Source organism: Orbicella faveolata, unplaced genomic scaffold (assembly GCF_042242905.1).
Source record: "Orbicella faveolata isolate gen_17 unplaced genomic scaffold, um_ofav_v1 contig_36, whole genome shotgun sequence".
NCBI classification, from domain to species: Eukaryota; Metazoa; Cnidaria; class Anthozoa; order Scleractinia; family Merulinidae; genus Orbicella; species Orbicella faveolata.
In genome coordinates this window covers 7,205,381-7,222,198 of record NW_028301565.1, presented here as the reverse complement: position 1 = coordinate 7,222,198, position 16,818 = coordinate 7,205,381, and the positions used below count along the sequence as shown (strand labels likewise).

The following is a 16,818-nucleotide window of genomic DNA, read 5'->3' as shown; positions in this document are numbered from 1 at the left end:
TCTGTTGCTTTGTCATAATTGAGAGATGGCTCAAGAACATATGGCTTATCAGTATGGCTAGTTGCGCGAGCGGGCAAGATGCGGGATTGCCCGCTATTTCCAGCAATCCAATAAATTTCTTTATTTACCAAGCTTTTTCGGTCAAAATGCTGGCATTTTTTTTGTTTGTTTCTGCCTGACAAGGGACTTCGGTTACGTCTCGGTCTTCATATGAAAAAGAACTTCCTTTGTGTCGAGTCATCTTGAGCTTAGGTTTGGTCAGCTGCATGCTACAGATTGCCGTTATACGCCCTTAGGAGCTCTTGATTACAGGAAATGATTGCGTGATTATGCTTTTCACGTCAGTTGTACGTTCTAAATTACAGCTTGTAACTTTGAGAACGAACCCTGAACCTCAAGTTTCGCATACCACTTAACACTAGTTCCAGCTTGGGTCAAAGAAGGTCGAGGGACCTTCGCTTATTCACAGCTCACGTACGTATCAGAACCGAATGCGCATGGAAAACCTTGTGTGCGGCTGGAATAGCCTGTGTAGCAAACGTTTTTTGTTGGAAAGGGCGAACGAGCCGAAAGCTGGCTAATACTGAAAACGATCTTCGATTCTATTATTACTTCCAGCATGTCTAGAAGATTTGCCGTCTTAATTATAACTCACTTCAAGTGAGAAATACTCGAGGAAAAGTAGGTTATGTACACAGGTGCCTATTGATTGATTCTCGTCACCAATTTCGGCATAGTCGGGAAAAATAAAACAAAACAAAACAGGGGAAAATCCTTCCACATTCGCGTCTAGAGTGACGTCAATCGATCGCGGGAGCGCTGAGAATGGCTTGATTCTCGTCCCCAAATTTGCTTGCTCCCTTGAGTACGGATATATTCTTTTTCTGAGGTTTAAATACTAGACATGTGTGTTAAAGGATTAATTAATCAATTTAGATCGGTCTTCAGTTGAGTGTCGTAAAACCTAAACCAAACCTATTGCCAGTACAAATTAGACTACCCAGCCAATCCCAAACCGTCCTAAAACCTAAACGAAAACCAAAGTAATTGCCTGATTCCCATGGCCTCCCGATCTCTTAGTATCTTCTTCATTCGAGCAGGAAAGGTCCCATTTTCATTCCGCTCCACCTATTTTCACTAAAAGGACACCTTAAATTTGTTTAACTATACTGAAGACATCAGGCTGTGACTGACGAAATATTTGAAAGTCGTCAAATTTCGTCGATTCAACCCCGGGAGGCCTATGCTTTGGTCTGGGCTCCTGGTAAGGGTTATAAGAAACGGGGCAATCACTCTGGAGTTTGAGTGCGAAAGGATCTCTGGGAATTCAATCGTGACAGGTGTTTCGGCGTTAAATGAGTCCGCAGTGAAATGACTCTGTACAGCGGTATGATGATCTAACATGGCGCCGATCCTTGGGTCGGTGCCCCAAGTTTTACGGTAAGAGTTTACTACTTTACGATTCAATTGTCACAGTTAATATCTGCCCGAATAAAGTTTACATATTAATGGTTTTATTTTATCGCTTATTTTATCAACAGGCAAGCGGAAACTTTGAAAGCCGCTTTGAAAAGTAAGTTGTTTATGCAAGCGAAAAAAAAATTTTTTTCCTATTTTGTTTTCCTTTTAACTTATAGCAAATTAATGTAACCTTGATGGAATACTTTTTTTAATCCATACAGTAAGCTTATATGGTTTTGGTATCCATCAGCGAGCGTATTCCAACACTTGGAACGTAAATTTAATGTTATTCATATTCAATACTTTAAATTCAGTTTGTTCCGAAAAGTCCCATTGTACGCTTACTTTAATTTTGAGCAGTGACCTTTCTGGTCTTAAGTTCTTAGCTTACAATTTAAGCGTCAAAAACAATTAAACATACGAGGGTCATCTAAAACGATGGTATCATTTGTTGTGTTTACAACACTTTGTTAATCCAGTCTCACCAAAGCAAATATAATTGCCTTAAAATAGCTCTGTTATTTAGCATGAACATAGAATGAAAAAGTGATTAAACATAAATTCAATTTCTTTAGGTAGCTTTGAAGATTTCTCTGTTGGCAGTGAAGGATGGCAGTCCAGACAAAGGTAATTAGCTAATTGAGTATTATTTTATAAATAGCATAAATGAATGGAGCCAAACTTTGCAGCTATAAAGCCAAAGTGCAGACTAGTGAGGTAGTCTTCTGAGGGATATATTTCTGAGAAAATGTATTTCAGGAGCGTAAAGTAATGTCCAGTTATTTTTTTGTGCTTTAAAAAAATGTGGAGTCTTTCTAATCACAATTTACAGACCTATCTGCCATTCAAGGACTCAATGATTTCAAATGTTGGAATAAAGCCAAGTAGTAGTATTGTTGTTGGGAAACAATTGAATCAAGTTGCATGTGGGTACAAAGCGTGGGGTAAAAATTATGTTGGTGAACCAGCAGAATTTTGTATTATAATGACAAGGTTGTGCCGTCACTATTTTCCAGACTACAGGATTTGTACAAGAGTATCCTATTAACAGATCTTGAGTCTGCATTAGACAAGAAAGTTGAACAAGATTTGTAAGTATTTAAATCTTTTTGTGATGTTTGATGTCAAATGTGTAGTTATTAGTTTTAATTAAAGTTAAAGCCATTTTGCATGTTGTAACATGTTACAAACTGTTTGTCATGAGGACTATCAGTATTTTTCACACGTGACTGGGAACCATGTCAAGCCAATAAAAGCAAGCCGGACATTTATTCTCATGAAAACAACTTTACAAGAAACCTGCGTAGTATAGAAAGCAAAAATTCAAAATACTGTGCATCACTAAAAATCTGAAAATCATACCAGAACTGACATGAACAATAGTCTCAGGGTGCACGAGTTAGAAGGTCAGACAATGGAGAACAACAACTGGAACAATAGACTATATTTGTATTGTTGGTATATACTATTGGATTGTAACTAGCTGGGAGTGGAGGCCCATGTAGGGGAATGTCATTAAAAAGAGATAAATGTCGTTTACATTTGAAGAAACTCACAGCTTTAGCCTCAGTTTCAAGCTACAATCGTGGACAAAAGTCCCTGGAACCCTTACGTAATTAAACAAATTGTATGTGTTTTACTACTGAAGTTTGAAAACATGTTACTGTTCCCCCTCCCCACCCAATTCAATGTTGAAAATCAGAAGAAATTGCAGGTAGTAGTTTTCAACATTGTATGGTGGTGGGGGGCGAGGTTAGGCAGGTGAAGTTGTATTCACATCTGGTGTGTGTGTAAAAGCACCAAAAGTGCAAATTTGTCCCAAGACTTTTGTCCATGATTGCAGTTCCAGTCCAATATGGAGAACACAAATATGGTCTATTGCACGGCTTTCATGTCACTTGAACTTTATCCTAGCCCCTAAGCAGTTAGTATTGTGTGAGAAAACCATTTACACTTAATATTCTGTTTCACGCACATAAAATTAATATGGAAAATTACCTCTAACTTTGCAGAAACAATTCAGAGGATCTGATATCGAATCTACAGTTAACGTATACATGTACGTTTTGAGCACCTTCAGAGGTGTCTTGTGTCTAAGCGATATAGTGAGTCTGGTTTAAACTAACGTTACCTAAACCTAGGCTATATCAAATTAATGCTTATAGAGCTGGCTATCACACTATACCAAGAAGTTTGAAATAAAATTAATTGTCAAATTTTTCAAGACCTCTAAATGTGAGTGGCTGTATCATCTTTTGGGTCCCTTTTGAAAGCTACAAGTCAAAGGGAATTTGTCTGTGTACCCTCAAATTTGGACAGTAGTTAGTTTGACATTTAAACAACAAAACTGTTTCTACAAATTTCTTATTTCCAAATATTTTTTCTCTGAGAGCAATTTTTCTACATATTTTTTTTATCCTATTTCGAAAAGGTTCTGTAACGTTTCACTGAAAATGAATATGGCAAATCCCAGACACCTTTTTTTCTAGTGCTTTGTGTCTGGAAACTGAGGGACAAATTAAATAAGCAAAAAACAAAATTCCTTTTGACTTGTAGCTTTTAGAAGGTGCTTCGGACGCTCGAATTTAGAAGTCGTAAAAAACTTGACAATTTATTTTATTTCAAACTTCTTGGTATAGTTTGATAGCCAGTTCCATAAGCTTAATTTGACATAGGGGTTTAGGTATCTACAGTATAACCTGGACATGCTACATTGCTTGGATGTGAAACACCTCTGAAGGTATATGGTAACCTTAAATAAACTATTTAATTTTTTTAGGTGGAATAGTGCTTTCAAAAGCCAGGTGGACTTTTTAAGGCAACAAACAAAAGACAGAAAGGTATTTTATTCTTATCCAGCTTGTGTTTGCATAGGCTTGAGTATCATGTACTCAAGCTTTTGAATCTCATATCTCGTAGGAAGCAATAAAATATAATTATTCTATAAATATCTGATTGTTTATTTTGGATTTGTCAGGTCTACTTACTTAAATATATGGTAACTTTCTAGGGCTCCAAAAAAGTGGAGGTTCAAGCTGTTTTGACTTTGTTTCTTGAAGCTGCCAGTGGTTTCTATATTCAGGTATATGTGGATTATCAGAATTTGAGTCGTTTAATTTTTTGCCTTATTAAAAAATACTCTGGGGTTGGAATTTTGAAATTGTAAAATGTTGTTATCAAAAGCTGGAGAAAATTACTATGAAGTCTTTGTTACTCATTCAAGTGGTGTTAATTGAATGTGCTTGTTTGGGATCTATAGCTGTTGCAGGAGTTGTGTTTGACGTACAGGCTAGACATCCCTGGCCATGTCAGGTCATCACAGCTGGGTATTCTTGAAGGTAGGTACTTGAAGAATGATAATATTTTGAATTGCCAGTGTCATGATAAAGTTTCACGTATGGCTTTGATTGACACTGGAATGCATTTAACCAATAGAAACCTGTGATCATTTGCATTTTTCTTGTGCTGCATTATAGTAATGTTTTGTTTTTAAAAGCATCATTTCCTCCACCTTTGACTCTTTGTATGGAACATGCCGCCTCATCATATACCTTCTTTTTGAGAACATCAGATTTCAATATATTCTTAAAGAATGTTTGAAAGAAAATGTCTCGTATACAGTATTTAGTATTTAACAACAATATTCTAACTTGCAAACTACTTGGTAGTGCAAATTTAAATGCATATTACCAAGACTAAAATATTTCAGATTTCTTTTCTCCAGTGACTGTTTTTGTCCATGGAGGGTCAGTAAGGGACCTTAAAATACTTAAGGACATTTGTGCTAATTGTGTCTGCGCATCCTTACTGCACACACAAATTCACATGCACGTCATGCATGAGAGCGTGCGCTAAGTAATAAAATGAACAATGATAGGGCAGGTGGCCATTGCTATAGCTTTGCATGGATTTAACAATCTTGGACGTTCGGTGACCGCTACTTTTCTTTCCAGAAATAGATTTTATTTGCAATGATTATTATCTCCAGATTGTCCAAAAATGAACAAAAAAATCAATGTGGGAAGTTAAAAAAAATTCAAGATTTCTGTCCATGAGACATTGAATCCTGCCATCTTGCGGCTGCAAGGCACGCGAAACTATGGTCGCTAAATGCAAACTTGTTCTTTAAGGAACCTCACCAGTTGACTAAATTCACTTTATAGGTCCACTTACACCCGCTTTCAGTGTTACATGCATAGGCGACATCTTTTGACCATCTTTCGGCATGCTATGAAAGACCATTAAACTGTGAAACTGGTAGTTTTTCTGGTTATTAGTGGAGAAAATGACAAGTAAATGATCATTACCTACCTCAAATGGCTGAAGAAGATTTTGGACTTTGCATGCTTCCCTATTTACGGGATGATTCAAGCGATTTAGTGTAGTCAATCGGTTCTCAATAGTGACTTCCGGTAGAATTGGGCCGCTGCCGCTTTTAATATTCGCAACGTGTAAACATTCAAAACAGTCGACCTATTTCTGCCAGAAGGACTTCTTGATACTCCTAACATTAATTTGATGTCAAATAAATCATTACAATTCGAGTTTGACCGTAAAGAAGTCCGTTGTGCTTACATTTTTGAGTAGGCCAGGTTACATAGCAGGTCGAAAGATGGCATGTCGAAAGATGTCGCCTATGCACGTAACACTGAAAGCGGGTGTAAACAGTATTTGGCAGAGAACATTTCACTTCAAAGATTGTATTGCAACATTTTTGGGCTTACAGACACTGTGGCCTTATCCACTAACGAAGCTCAATGTTTTCAGATTCGGGGTGTTCTTCCAGGCATGTTCTGACATAACTAACTCATCATCTTACAGTGGTGAAAGTCTCAGGAAAAAATCAATGTTGGAAAATTTTTGCACGAATGTCCTGAAAAACAAAATTATTTGACAGAATCTTAATATTGTCTTTCAGAAATTAATGGAAACACCAGTCCGGCTAAGAAACCTCATACTCAGTCTTGTTACTACATCTGCCAAGACTGCCTGGTGCACCTAGGAGATATTGGTAAATTTGATATGATTTATTACTAAGATTTGTGATTAAAACAAGGGAGCAAGGAAGGGGTGAAAATGCTGACTTCAATGATTAGTTTTAATACATTTAAGAGAATAATAATTATGTAAGAAAAATGTATGAGCTAGAGACTGAAAACATTGTCTGTAATATAACAAGGTTTCAATGATTACAAACAGCTGACCTGTAAAGTCAGGGTTGACCATACATGTAGCTGATATAAGTAAGAGAATGTTTTGGTATTAAAGCTATCCCAAGAAATAAGGATCAAGGCAATTCCTGTGGAATGTTAGGAGCCAAAAATATCTATATTATATAATGCGTAGAAACTTAACCGCTCCACCCAAAAATTTCTGCGGCAGGGTTAAAGTCCAGTTACTTTTTATTGTAATGGTAATTACCAATGGCTATAATGTATTTTTCTTTTTTTTTTTTGTCCAGCTCGGTACTGTGATGACCCTGAGCAGGCTGAAGTGTTTTACCATCATGCACTTGTACTAGTTCCTTCAAATGGTATGGAGAACTTTAAATTTTTAGACTTTTAGTTCAATTTGTTCTTTAGGTCAGAATGATCTCAAGATAGATTCATTTGTTTCAACCTAGGTTAAAATTTCAAAACAGTTTCTTTTTTCACTTTTTTTTTGGGCGGGGAGGGGGTGGAAGGGGCATTTCTTAAAAAGAATCATATACACACCACCTATCCTACTCATTTCTAACCTACATGTAGATTTGAACACCAGACCTCTGACTTTGTAGTCCACCCTTATCTCCTCTAGGCTACACAAGTAATGGTTGGAAATGTTTCCATATTTGTTGTTAGTCTTATAAGTTGTGCCTTCAGACTCACCCTTCCCCTTTAATAAAAATTAACGAAAAAATTAACCTACAACATATTTAGTAAATTTAATACTTGCAGACAGACTCTGCTATCTTAGACTGCCATCAAGTCTAAAAACCAATTGAAGTAAGAGAGGAGACTTCATGTTAGGACTTCATGCTCTTGGTCCATAGACTGTAATGTTTACTGAATTTTGTAATATTCAACAGGTCAGCCTTACAACCAGTTGGCTATTTTAGCTAGTGGCAAGGGAGATGAACTGGTAACAGTTTATTACTACTGCAGAAGGTACATAAGTTGTGGCTTTGTTGTGATTAATTGATATTCAGTATTAGAGTGTCAAATACATGTATTTATGATTAAATATTTGCATTTTGCTGTTTTGCTTTTCAGTATTGCTGTGAAAAATCCTTTCCCAGCAGCATCGACAAATCTTCATAAAACACTGAGCAAAGTAGTTGCAAGGCATAATACAAGGTATGGGTTAGCCTCCTTTGTACAGAGAGCTTGGTCAAATGTTATTTTTAAACAACTGTGAGCTGAGCTTTAGGTTGTATGATAATCACGATTAAGGCAAGGCTCTGGGTTGTCAGAAAGTTTTGAAATAGGTGGCTTAATTAATATTTGTCAGGAGTACATGCAGTTAGCTGATTTAATTTGCCATGTTTCCTAAAGAATCAGAACACTAGTGCAGCATAGTGTCAGGCCAAGATCAAGAAGTAGACAGTGAGTTTTGTTGGTAGCCTGATGCTTTTGACAAAAAATGTAAAACCCAGAGAGTCCATGCAATTACCGGTTTATATTCAAGACTGCTTTTTATTGATCTTCCAGAGATGGGAACTTTGAAGTATCCAAGGCAGAGTTTGGTCATATTTTCCTTCAGTTTCATGGTCTTGTGTATCTTGTCCAAGGTAGGGAAAAGTGAAAGTGACTGTTGCTCAGTTCAATTTTGTTAATTAAATTGCAGGAGAAGAAGCACTTATTACTAACAGTATATTAATATTTAATAATAGATTCCTAAGAATGTTAAAGGAGCTCAGTCACGGTATTTTGAGTTATTTTGGCCACATACAAAATTACCTTTAAATGGTAGAAAACCTGAAAATAACAGTTTAATAAGATAGAAAAACACCAAAGAGATAATGATAAACCATAAAGGAACAAGGATGGCTAAGGATGGAGAAGATTAACACAGATTATAAATGATGAATTTGAAAAATTGAGGCTAAACTTTTCAATATGCGCAAATGGTGATTGAGCTCCTTTAAGAATCTTAGAATTCTCTAATCAGTGTATGTGCCACTGAAAAATTGAATTAAAGAACAAAGTGCCTGTCACCCTGTTTAATGTTATTTTGCTGATAACAGAATTGGATCAGGCAAGAACTCTCAAAGATCGCATTATTGCCGCATTAAAAGTGAGTTTATATTAAATATAAAGTAATAAAAACTGGATCATTAGATAATCCAATTCAAGAGCTTTTGTTGGCTTAGCTATTATGGTATATGAGCAATTATTCCATGCTCTTCAAAGTGATAAGCCTATGTGTAAGTTTTTTTTGTCTTTTTTTTGGGGGGGGGGGGGCATTTATATTAAATTTTGTTTCAGTTTTCTATATTTTGGACGTGGTTGTTGGACATGAGATGATTATAGCCAACTTGACTATATATGCCTCGTTGGCTATCTATCATTTCATATCCAAAGTGCGCTCATGAATTGTTGATTTAAGCCCTGGAAACAGACCTTCTTAGTTGGAGTAGAGACACAAAAGGTCTTATACTGACTGAATTTTCGATGTCTGCTGATTAGATTATTTCAACTGATTTGAAGGTCTGCTCTAGCCTCTTAGTAATTTTTTTTGTTTTCAATCTATAGGGAATCTTGAAACAGAGCAAATTCACTTCAGAGTTTCTCATCAAACTAGTGGCAATCAACTTGTTTCTGTTGTGGAATATCAGGACGGGAGGAGCAGATGATCTGGAGGAGTTTGACTGTATTGGCAGAGACGAGGAGGTTAAAAGATGACTTGTTAACTTAATATACACTCTTCTAGTAGCATGTGGAAGCACAGTGGCCTTGTGTGCTGGCCTCTGGATTGAGTGGTCCAGATTTGAGTCTTGGCCAGGGACATCGTATTGTGTTCTTGGGCAAGAAAATTAACTCTCACAGTGTCTCTCTCCACCCAGGTGTATAATTGGGTAGCGGCAAATTTAATGCTGGGGGTAATCCTGCGACGGACTACGATCCCATCTGGGGGAGATTAGAAATACTCCTAGTTACTTCATACCACAGAAACCAGAGATCAGCGCCGGCCTGATGGGCCACTTGGCTCATTTCCAGACTTTACCTACCTTTACCATTTCTAGTAACATGCTACGAAAATTTTTCAGCTGATTGGATCATATTATATCCTAAGTGTGACAGTCATGTACTCTTTTTAACATGGATGTCATTATTGCTGTTTACCTTTAAAGATCTGCTTTATTTTTAGTCATGTATTGATTATGGCTAAAGAAAGAGTTGCTCTCGATGTATATATTTTTTGCATCCTTACTGATTGTAGGAGTGTTGGCAACTCACCCTGGAATTTACAGGTATTCATTTGATTAGTAGATTTTTACATTTAACAGTAAGTCATTTACAAGACAAAACAGTACATAGTCATTGTCGTTTTTTTGCTTAGTACAAGAAAAATTAATTAGTTTTGGTCTACATTTTGCATTTCCAGAAAGACAAAATATCACTCTCTAACATGTTTGACTTTTTGTGTATTCTTAATGAAAATAGAAGGCCCTGCTTACCAAACTTTCACTGGAAAAAAGTTATTTCCTAGCCACTCTTTAAGTTCCAAGAGTAATCAAAATCAAATTTTTTCCTTGTAAGATCCAAACCTACTCTATCATCTATGTCAAAAGAATTTACCACGTGATATTCATTGACAAATAGTCACAGTCAGAGTTAATTAAAAGTCATTCAGTTGACTGGTACTGTACAAAAAAAGTATGCACAGAGACCTCTAGTTAATTTAAGGCAAGCTTTTATGTTGCCCATGACTTAAAGGCTTACTGCAATTGCATGTACAGTTAACTCTCACCTTGCTGACACCCTGATATTATGGACACCTGCTGTTATGAACAGAAGCTAAATCCCTGGCCAAAACTTCAAAGAAGTCTGTTATTGCAGACTCTCTCTATTATGAACACCAAATGACGGTCCTGAGGGTTTCCGCTATAATGAGAGTTAACTGAACTACATGTACTCAGCTTGAATTTGGACAAAACATTCCTTTTGTTATTTGCTTTCCAGTGGAGTTGTTTGACACTCTTGTACTGCATGCTTGCGACAATGAACCATCAAAGGAAGAGTCTTCTGCCCCAGGGTGTGACGTGCTTCCAGCTCTCAATCTACTGTGTCAGTGGATGGCAGGATCATCCCCCAGTATTTGGAATGGAGAGGTGCTCATGAAAACTAAGTGAGTCAAGAGAGTGGTCCACTCTCTTAATGCCTGGTAATTGTAATTATAGCTGAAGCAAGGACAACGATTTGGGCTTCTCCTGTATTCATCTGATAAGTAACAAAATAATAGTAGTTTCTTTCTAGATAAGTGGATACATGTAATACACCTTTTTTGTTAAAGGGTACTTTGAATAAACTATAGACTAAGGCAAAGAGACTATAAATTTGTAACTTAAAACAAGATTCAATGAATGGGGATATTCTTTGAATCTTAATTAAGCTACACATACATGTATCTGTGGGAGGCACATTGGCCTCATGACTATTGCTCTTGACTCCAGATTGATTGGTCTATGTTCAAGCACTGCCTGGGGACATATTGTTGTGTTCTTGGTCAAAACACTTTACTCTCACAGTGCGTCCTCCCACACAGGTGTATAGATGAGGGGGGGGGGGGGGGGCGGGGGGAGGGTTAGGTAACCCTGTGATGTACTTGCATCTCATCCAGAGGGGAGTAGAAACACTCCTAGTTGCGTCATGCTACATAGAAACTGGAGATAAGCGCTGGCCTGCTGGGCCACTTGGCTTGTATGCAGACCTTACCTTTACCTAATTCAAGATAGTTGTCTCCTTTACAGGCATTGCAACACTTTTCACCCTCTAAAGAAATAGTGTTCCTGTTGCACCTCAATCCTAAAAATTCATCAAAGGAGAGACTAGAATATAATCTAGATTAAAAAAAAAATGAATTTACACTCCGACAGAATATGTACCATATAAGTTCTGGCTTCAGCAGTACTAATGTGATTTATTCTTTTAGGATATGGGAGGACTTTGCAGCATTATTGAATCTCTTGCAAGTGGCAAACCCTAATCTACCTGAGAAAATTGGTAAGTCGAAAAGCTGGGAAAATGTTGGCAATAGTTGACTGTTTTATAACAGGCAACAGAATGCCATCTGGGGTTGTAGGCCCACAATGCATGCATAGAACTAGGAAATTATTAATAACTCTCACAGACCTGGAATACATATGAAGGGATGGGTATTATTTATAATCAGCTCTTAGCGCAAAACACTTAAGTTTTGATTCCAGTGCAATTACCTTCCTCTTGAGTGTAACCCAGCATTTGTAATGCACATTCAGTATTGGCTTCCATTATCAACTGAGCTCTCAACATGATTTATTTAGTATGTTCTGATGTTTCTCTATGTGACCTTGTTTCATAGATATTCCTCTTCATGAAGACTGGGAGCTTCAGAGCTTTCTTCCTCTTAGAGTCAGTCAAAGGTATGCAAAAGTTTTAAAATAACTCCAATTGATCAACTCCTGTAAATTTAGATGCTTGTCTTTCTAAGAAGACTCAGGATCTTCGCATTTCGTTATTAAAAAAAAAAGAAAAACACTTTGTATTGCCAGTAACGTGTTATGCTGCACAGTTCCTTTTGGGATCCTCCATCTGGAGGGTACTGAGGAGCAGTGAAAAGTAACTAATTTATTTTGTTTTGATAACAAAGGAAACTAACTTACAGTATGAAGAGGACAAGACCAGATGATGAATCTGTGCACAGAGTTGGAAGGCTTGTCAGATTTGGAAATCGGCTGGTGAACTACTCTCCTTGGTGAGAACCAGTATGGATGTTCTGCTATCTTTGCCAGTCTTAGATGTTTACTGTTTTGGTAACTTTGTTTTTGTTCATTTTTAGTATCTTGAGTAAAGTGGAAGACCTTGCAACTGGCCTGTCAAACTTTTCCTTGAAGATAAACACTTCATCACCCATTGAAGAGGTAGTGAGATCATTAGAATACTAGTCAGTAACCACGACAAACATAATATAGTATGGGTTGGTGTGCCAGGCTTGAAATTGTTTGTCCATAATTCCACTTCGTTTTCTGGTACAATTACGTTTTTACTCTCTATCGTTTTATCGTAACGGTCGTAACCAAGACTTTGCCGGGTTCCATTTCAACAGTTTATTTACAAATCTTGTTACATATATGGAGAGCCTACTCCGTGTTGGTTTGAACTAGTCAGTAGAATTCTCTAATATATTGCATTGTGTCGCTTGGCTATTATAGAAAAACAGTCAAATGAAACAGGTAAGATTTAGTTCTGTAAGTTCTTCAGACCGTTTGCAAAGCAAAACACAGCTCTAAGTTTGGATTTTGGGAAAAAGAAACATTGCTTTAATTAGGATGACACTCTTATTAGACTGACTTATTAGACTTAGTGGTTCCGCAAAAATAAAGCAAGATCCATAAATATACAGTGACATAACACCAGTTCTGTTCTGATATAGATTTCAGTGCCGGAAGAAAAGTTTCCCAAGTCACCTCAAGACATTGATTTAGAGTCTGCAGGACAAAAGTTGCTGGCTTCTTTACCAAACCTGAACAAGGTAAAGAAAGTCGTTGTAGTGTAAGAGTGTAGTAGCTTTCCCTGGCTTGCTGTTTTTTTGCTATCCTTCCAATCCTCGTGATTTCCTCTTGAGTTTCATTTATTCGTTGCACTGTACCGTCGAAAACACAACAACAAGATTGACCATCAACAAAAGTGTTTTGTACAGTTACTGTAGTTTTTAGCGACATTTAATGTCAACTTACCGTCGTGGTGATCTTATAGTGCTTGCAGTTTTTAAAAGAACAGCCTGAACAGTTAAATAAAATTAAAATGTTGCGTTTGTTTTCAGGCAACACCGGTAGGGACACCGTTTGCTGAAACAAGGTAGGAGCAAGTTTTCAATGCTATTTTCATTTGCTTTGTGTTGGTAAAGGTTAAGTAGGAGATAGAGTTTGAATCCAGAAAATATCATTAGTTTGTCTTGCACTGACGATCATCTGCGTGAAAGAAATTCAGAGAACGACTGTTGTTTGCGACTGTCTTCATCAAGTCATCACAACGTTAATTCTATGGTTTTATGACGTCTTTTTGGGGCAATAAAAAGATGATCAAAGAGTAGGAAATGCACGTGCCTGTAATTGAAAGGTTTTGTTTGTTTGTTTAGTTCGCTGTGAATCTTGTTTTCCGTAACCTTGGCTTCAAATAATTATTTATTGCACGGGGTTGTAGATACAATCCCTTATTTTCAGTGTTGTTTCCAACAGTTCCTTGTTCAAGGGTCCATTAGATGTTGGCCACACTGCGGCAGGACTGGTTCCACCCTCTCCCTCCACAGTAGCTCAGTATTCACTGTTCCAGTCAGGATGGAATGTACCCCTCACCTCTGCAGCACTATCCCACCCAGGTATATGTTGAATGTTTTGCGTAGTTCCTCTATGGCTTTTTCCCAAGCCTCGACTGCGTATTCATTTTGAGGATATCACCGAGACGGACGAAACTGGAGAGTTAATTCCCTTTCTTGATTTCCCTAGTTTGTGACCTTCATCAAGAGCACATTCCCCGATTCATTCAATGCTCTAGGTGATAGTAAGCAGCAGTAAATATCGAAAAAGCTCTTCTATTATTACGCTAACACCCGCGTAATTTTCTTCGGCTGTGCGGTAATGAAGAAGACTTATGAGATGAAATAAGACGTTATAATAGGCCATTTCTGAGTTGCCTTTTGCCTCTGGGTCAAAACCAGTCTTCGTGCGAAAACCATTCATTTGAAAATGTGTTCCGCCTTAAGGTTGACTTTTATGCAAATCAAACTCATGTTCATATGAAAGGTTTTGCACGAAGACTGGTATTGAAACCGGCGGAGGTACAAGGTAACTCGGAAATGGCCTCTTACATTCGCAGAACAACCATCTCAAAGACCCGTGGCAAAGCCACCAAATCACCGTGTGACCCCCACAGATCACTTGACAGGCACCGGAGCCAGTTCTGTATTTCCACCCACCTTACCATCTCCCCCTGCGGTTCCAGAGAACCGCAGACCTACCAGTTTTGGAACAGGATTCCCTCCAGCCCCGATGCAAGGAAATTTCAACTCTCCATCCCAGTCTCCATTTGGTGGGTTTGGGCTCAGCGGTGGCTGGGGTTCTGGGGTCTGGGCGCCAAACTCGTCAAGTGCCAGCGGCAGTGGTGGGACAAGTCCCGGAGCACATGCTTTGCAGGTAATCTTGTGTTGACCGTGTTCTTCGTTGTTCTGTTGCAAGCTGCGAGATGGTTCTAGACTGAGATTTTTCTTTGACTTTGATTGATTTATCCTTGTTCGACTCACGAGGTGCGGTTAGCGTATGAAACTTGAGAGTTTGAGCCCAATTACCGTCCTCGCTTTGTGTTGGGCAGGAAATGCTAATCTTAAAATGGTGTATTCTGTCCAGGTTTGTAAATGGGTACTGGCGAATGGTTGGGTAATTCCTATGGAATTCTGTAGAATTCCTGAGGGGAAGGGTAATAACCTTCGGTCGATTGACTAATAGCTCATTAGGAGGCGGGGCAAAAACTCGCTTCAAGCCAACGAAACCGGGTTCAGCTGCTGATACTGCTGTGAACTGCTGTGCCACGAGACACTTCTCGACCCAAAGATTGCAGCATACTTATCAGACATTAAAAACATCTACAAGGCAGACTTGTATTGATACACATCTTGTAACTTGCGTAAATATGCTTGTATTGCAGTCTATCTGGGGTTCAGACTTTACTCCTCAATCTGAAGGAATGTCTCCTCTGCAACAGCTTCTACAGGAGCAAAAGAAACACCAACAGAAGGACACTTGATAATCCAGATCAACTGAGGTTTAGCGGTTTCCATGGTGACGTGATGGCAAAAGGCGTGGTCACGCAGGGCTTGCATCAGCTCAGCTCAATTATTACTGCACTTCATAAAGCAAATTACTGGACATATTGGAGCCAGTAGGTTAACTAGCAGTGACGCGAGTACAGAGACTTTGCTTTACACCAGCTTCAAGTGCTGAGTAGGAATATCTCCACAGTGGACATCTTAGAAGTTTTCGGACGTAAGAACCAAGAAATCTAAAGAGCCGATGGGATCATTTCTTGTTTTGTCGGGAACACAACTACGTCTTCAAAAGGAGCAAATGCAATTGTTGAGTTTACACGAAATCTACTCAACGTTTGTCTGCATTTTAGGAACATCTCTTAGGGGATCTACGAGCTCCCACTTAGATTGTCAAAGTTTATTACGGTATTGTGAAGTCTACCTGAGGCTTGTAATGTACTTTGTTATTACATTTAATATATGGTAGAAATCGAAAAGAGTAACCAGCGATAATGCGCACTTTCGATTTGAAGGAATTGTTTTTTCTTCATCTTAAACATTCATTTATTTGACTAAAAAATTCAAAACTATTATAATTGTTTTAAGCGGAAAACCTACAACGTTATTCAAACTTGAATCTCGAGTTTTACCTTCCGACTCTGTTCTTGCACAGAATTTACTTATTTGATCGCTGGCGAGTGCTAACGGTCATCAAAGTCACTTGATTTTGTTGTGCAGTTCATATGCGGTATGTTATCTCGGCTGGGTTTTAAATTCCGGGCGGTTTCTATTGATCATACGCAAATCGGTATAATTCAATGAAACTAGAAGAAGAAAAGGGCGATGATATACTTCTTTGTCATCGGCACCGCTGTCTTTTTAGGACTGAAGATGTCTTTTGAGTAAGTGTCACAGAGCCCTGTTTATTTTAGAAAATGACAGGCCTTAAATCAGTGTAATTAACCTTCTTTTCCATTCAGTGTAATGTAAAGTTTACAAGCTATGAAGAATCGAGTTGACACGAGAGGATTTTGTGTTCTCACCATATTAAATTTTTGGTAAGTTAAATAATTTCTCTTGGGGTTGTAACTTGGTAAATGTCAAGACACTTTACGGAAATAAAAACGTCGTACGTTTTTCTCTTATTTGTGGAATTCCTGGCTTACGGTAGATGATAAACGGCATATAGTTGCTTTTTTGTTAGTTGTTTATGTTTTTGTTTCTTTGTCTTTGGAGATGGCTCCAAAAACTCACCTTACAAGAGAGAAAAGATCCACAAGGCTCAAACAGAAGCTGCAAACAGGACTCAACACCCCAAACCTTTCTATCCTATGCAACCTTCTACTCCTTTGGAAAGGGACTTAGAAAGGGACTTGG

The 16,818-nt window shown here is 38.0% G+C and overlaps 1 protein-coding gene across 2 annotated transcripts; it reads left to right on the top strand.

Moving 5' to 3' along the window:
* The first annotated feature begins 1,349 nt into the window (after positions 1-1,349).
* Positions 1,350-16,586, top strand: LOC110064608 (nonsense-mediated mRNA decay factor SMG7-like). Of its 2 annotated transcripts, XM_020771670.2 has the most exons (25): positions 1,350-1,440; positions 1,542-1,573; positions 2,037-2,088; positions 2,478-2,552; positions 4,241-4,301; positions 4,472-4,543; positions 4,721-4,799; positions 6,380-6,472; positions 6,923-6,994; positions 7,529-7,607; positions 7,713-7,796; positions 8,151-8,230; positions 8,687-8,736; positions 9,195-9,332; positions 9,883-9,913; positions 10,626-10,791; positions 11,596-11,666; positions 12,004-12,064; positions 12,292-12,396; positions 12,481-12,562; positions 13,075-13,173; positions 13,465-13,499; positions 13,880-14,019; positions 14,517-14,833; positions 15,342-16,586. In XM_020771670.2, exons 1-25 carry the CDS (start codon positions 1,403-1,405, stop codon positions 15,438-15,440), a joined length of 2,211 nt encoding a protein of 736 aa, XP_020627329.2. In that variant the 5' UTR covers positions 1,350-1,402; the 3' UTR covers positions 15,441-16,586. The 2 variants fall into 2 exon arrangements, with proteins under 2 accessions (XP_020627329.2, XP_020627330.2); XM_020771671.2 differs by lacking the exon at positions 14,517-14,833.
* Positions 16,587-16,818: the final 232 nt, after the last annotated feature.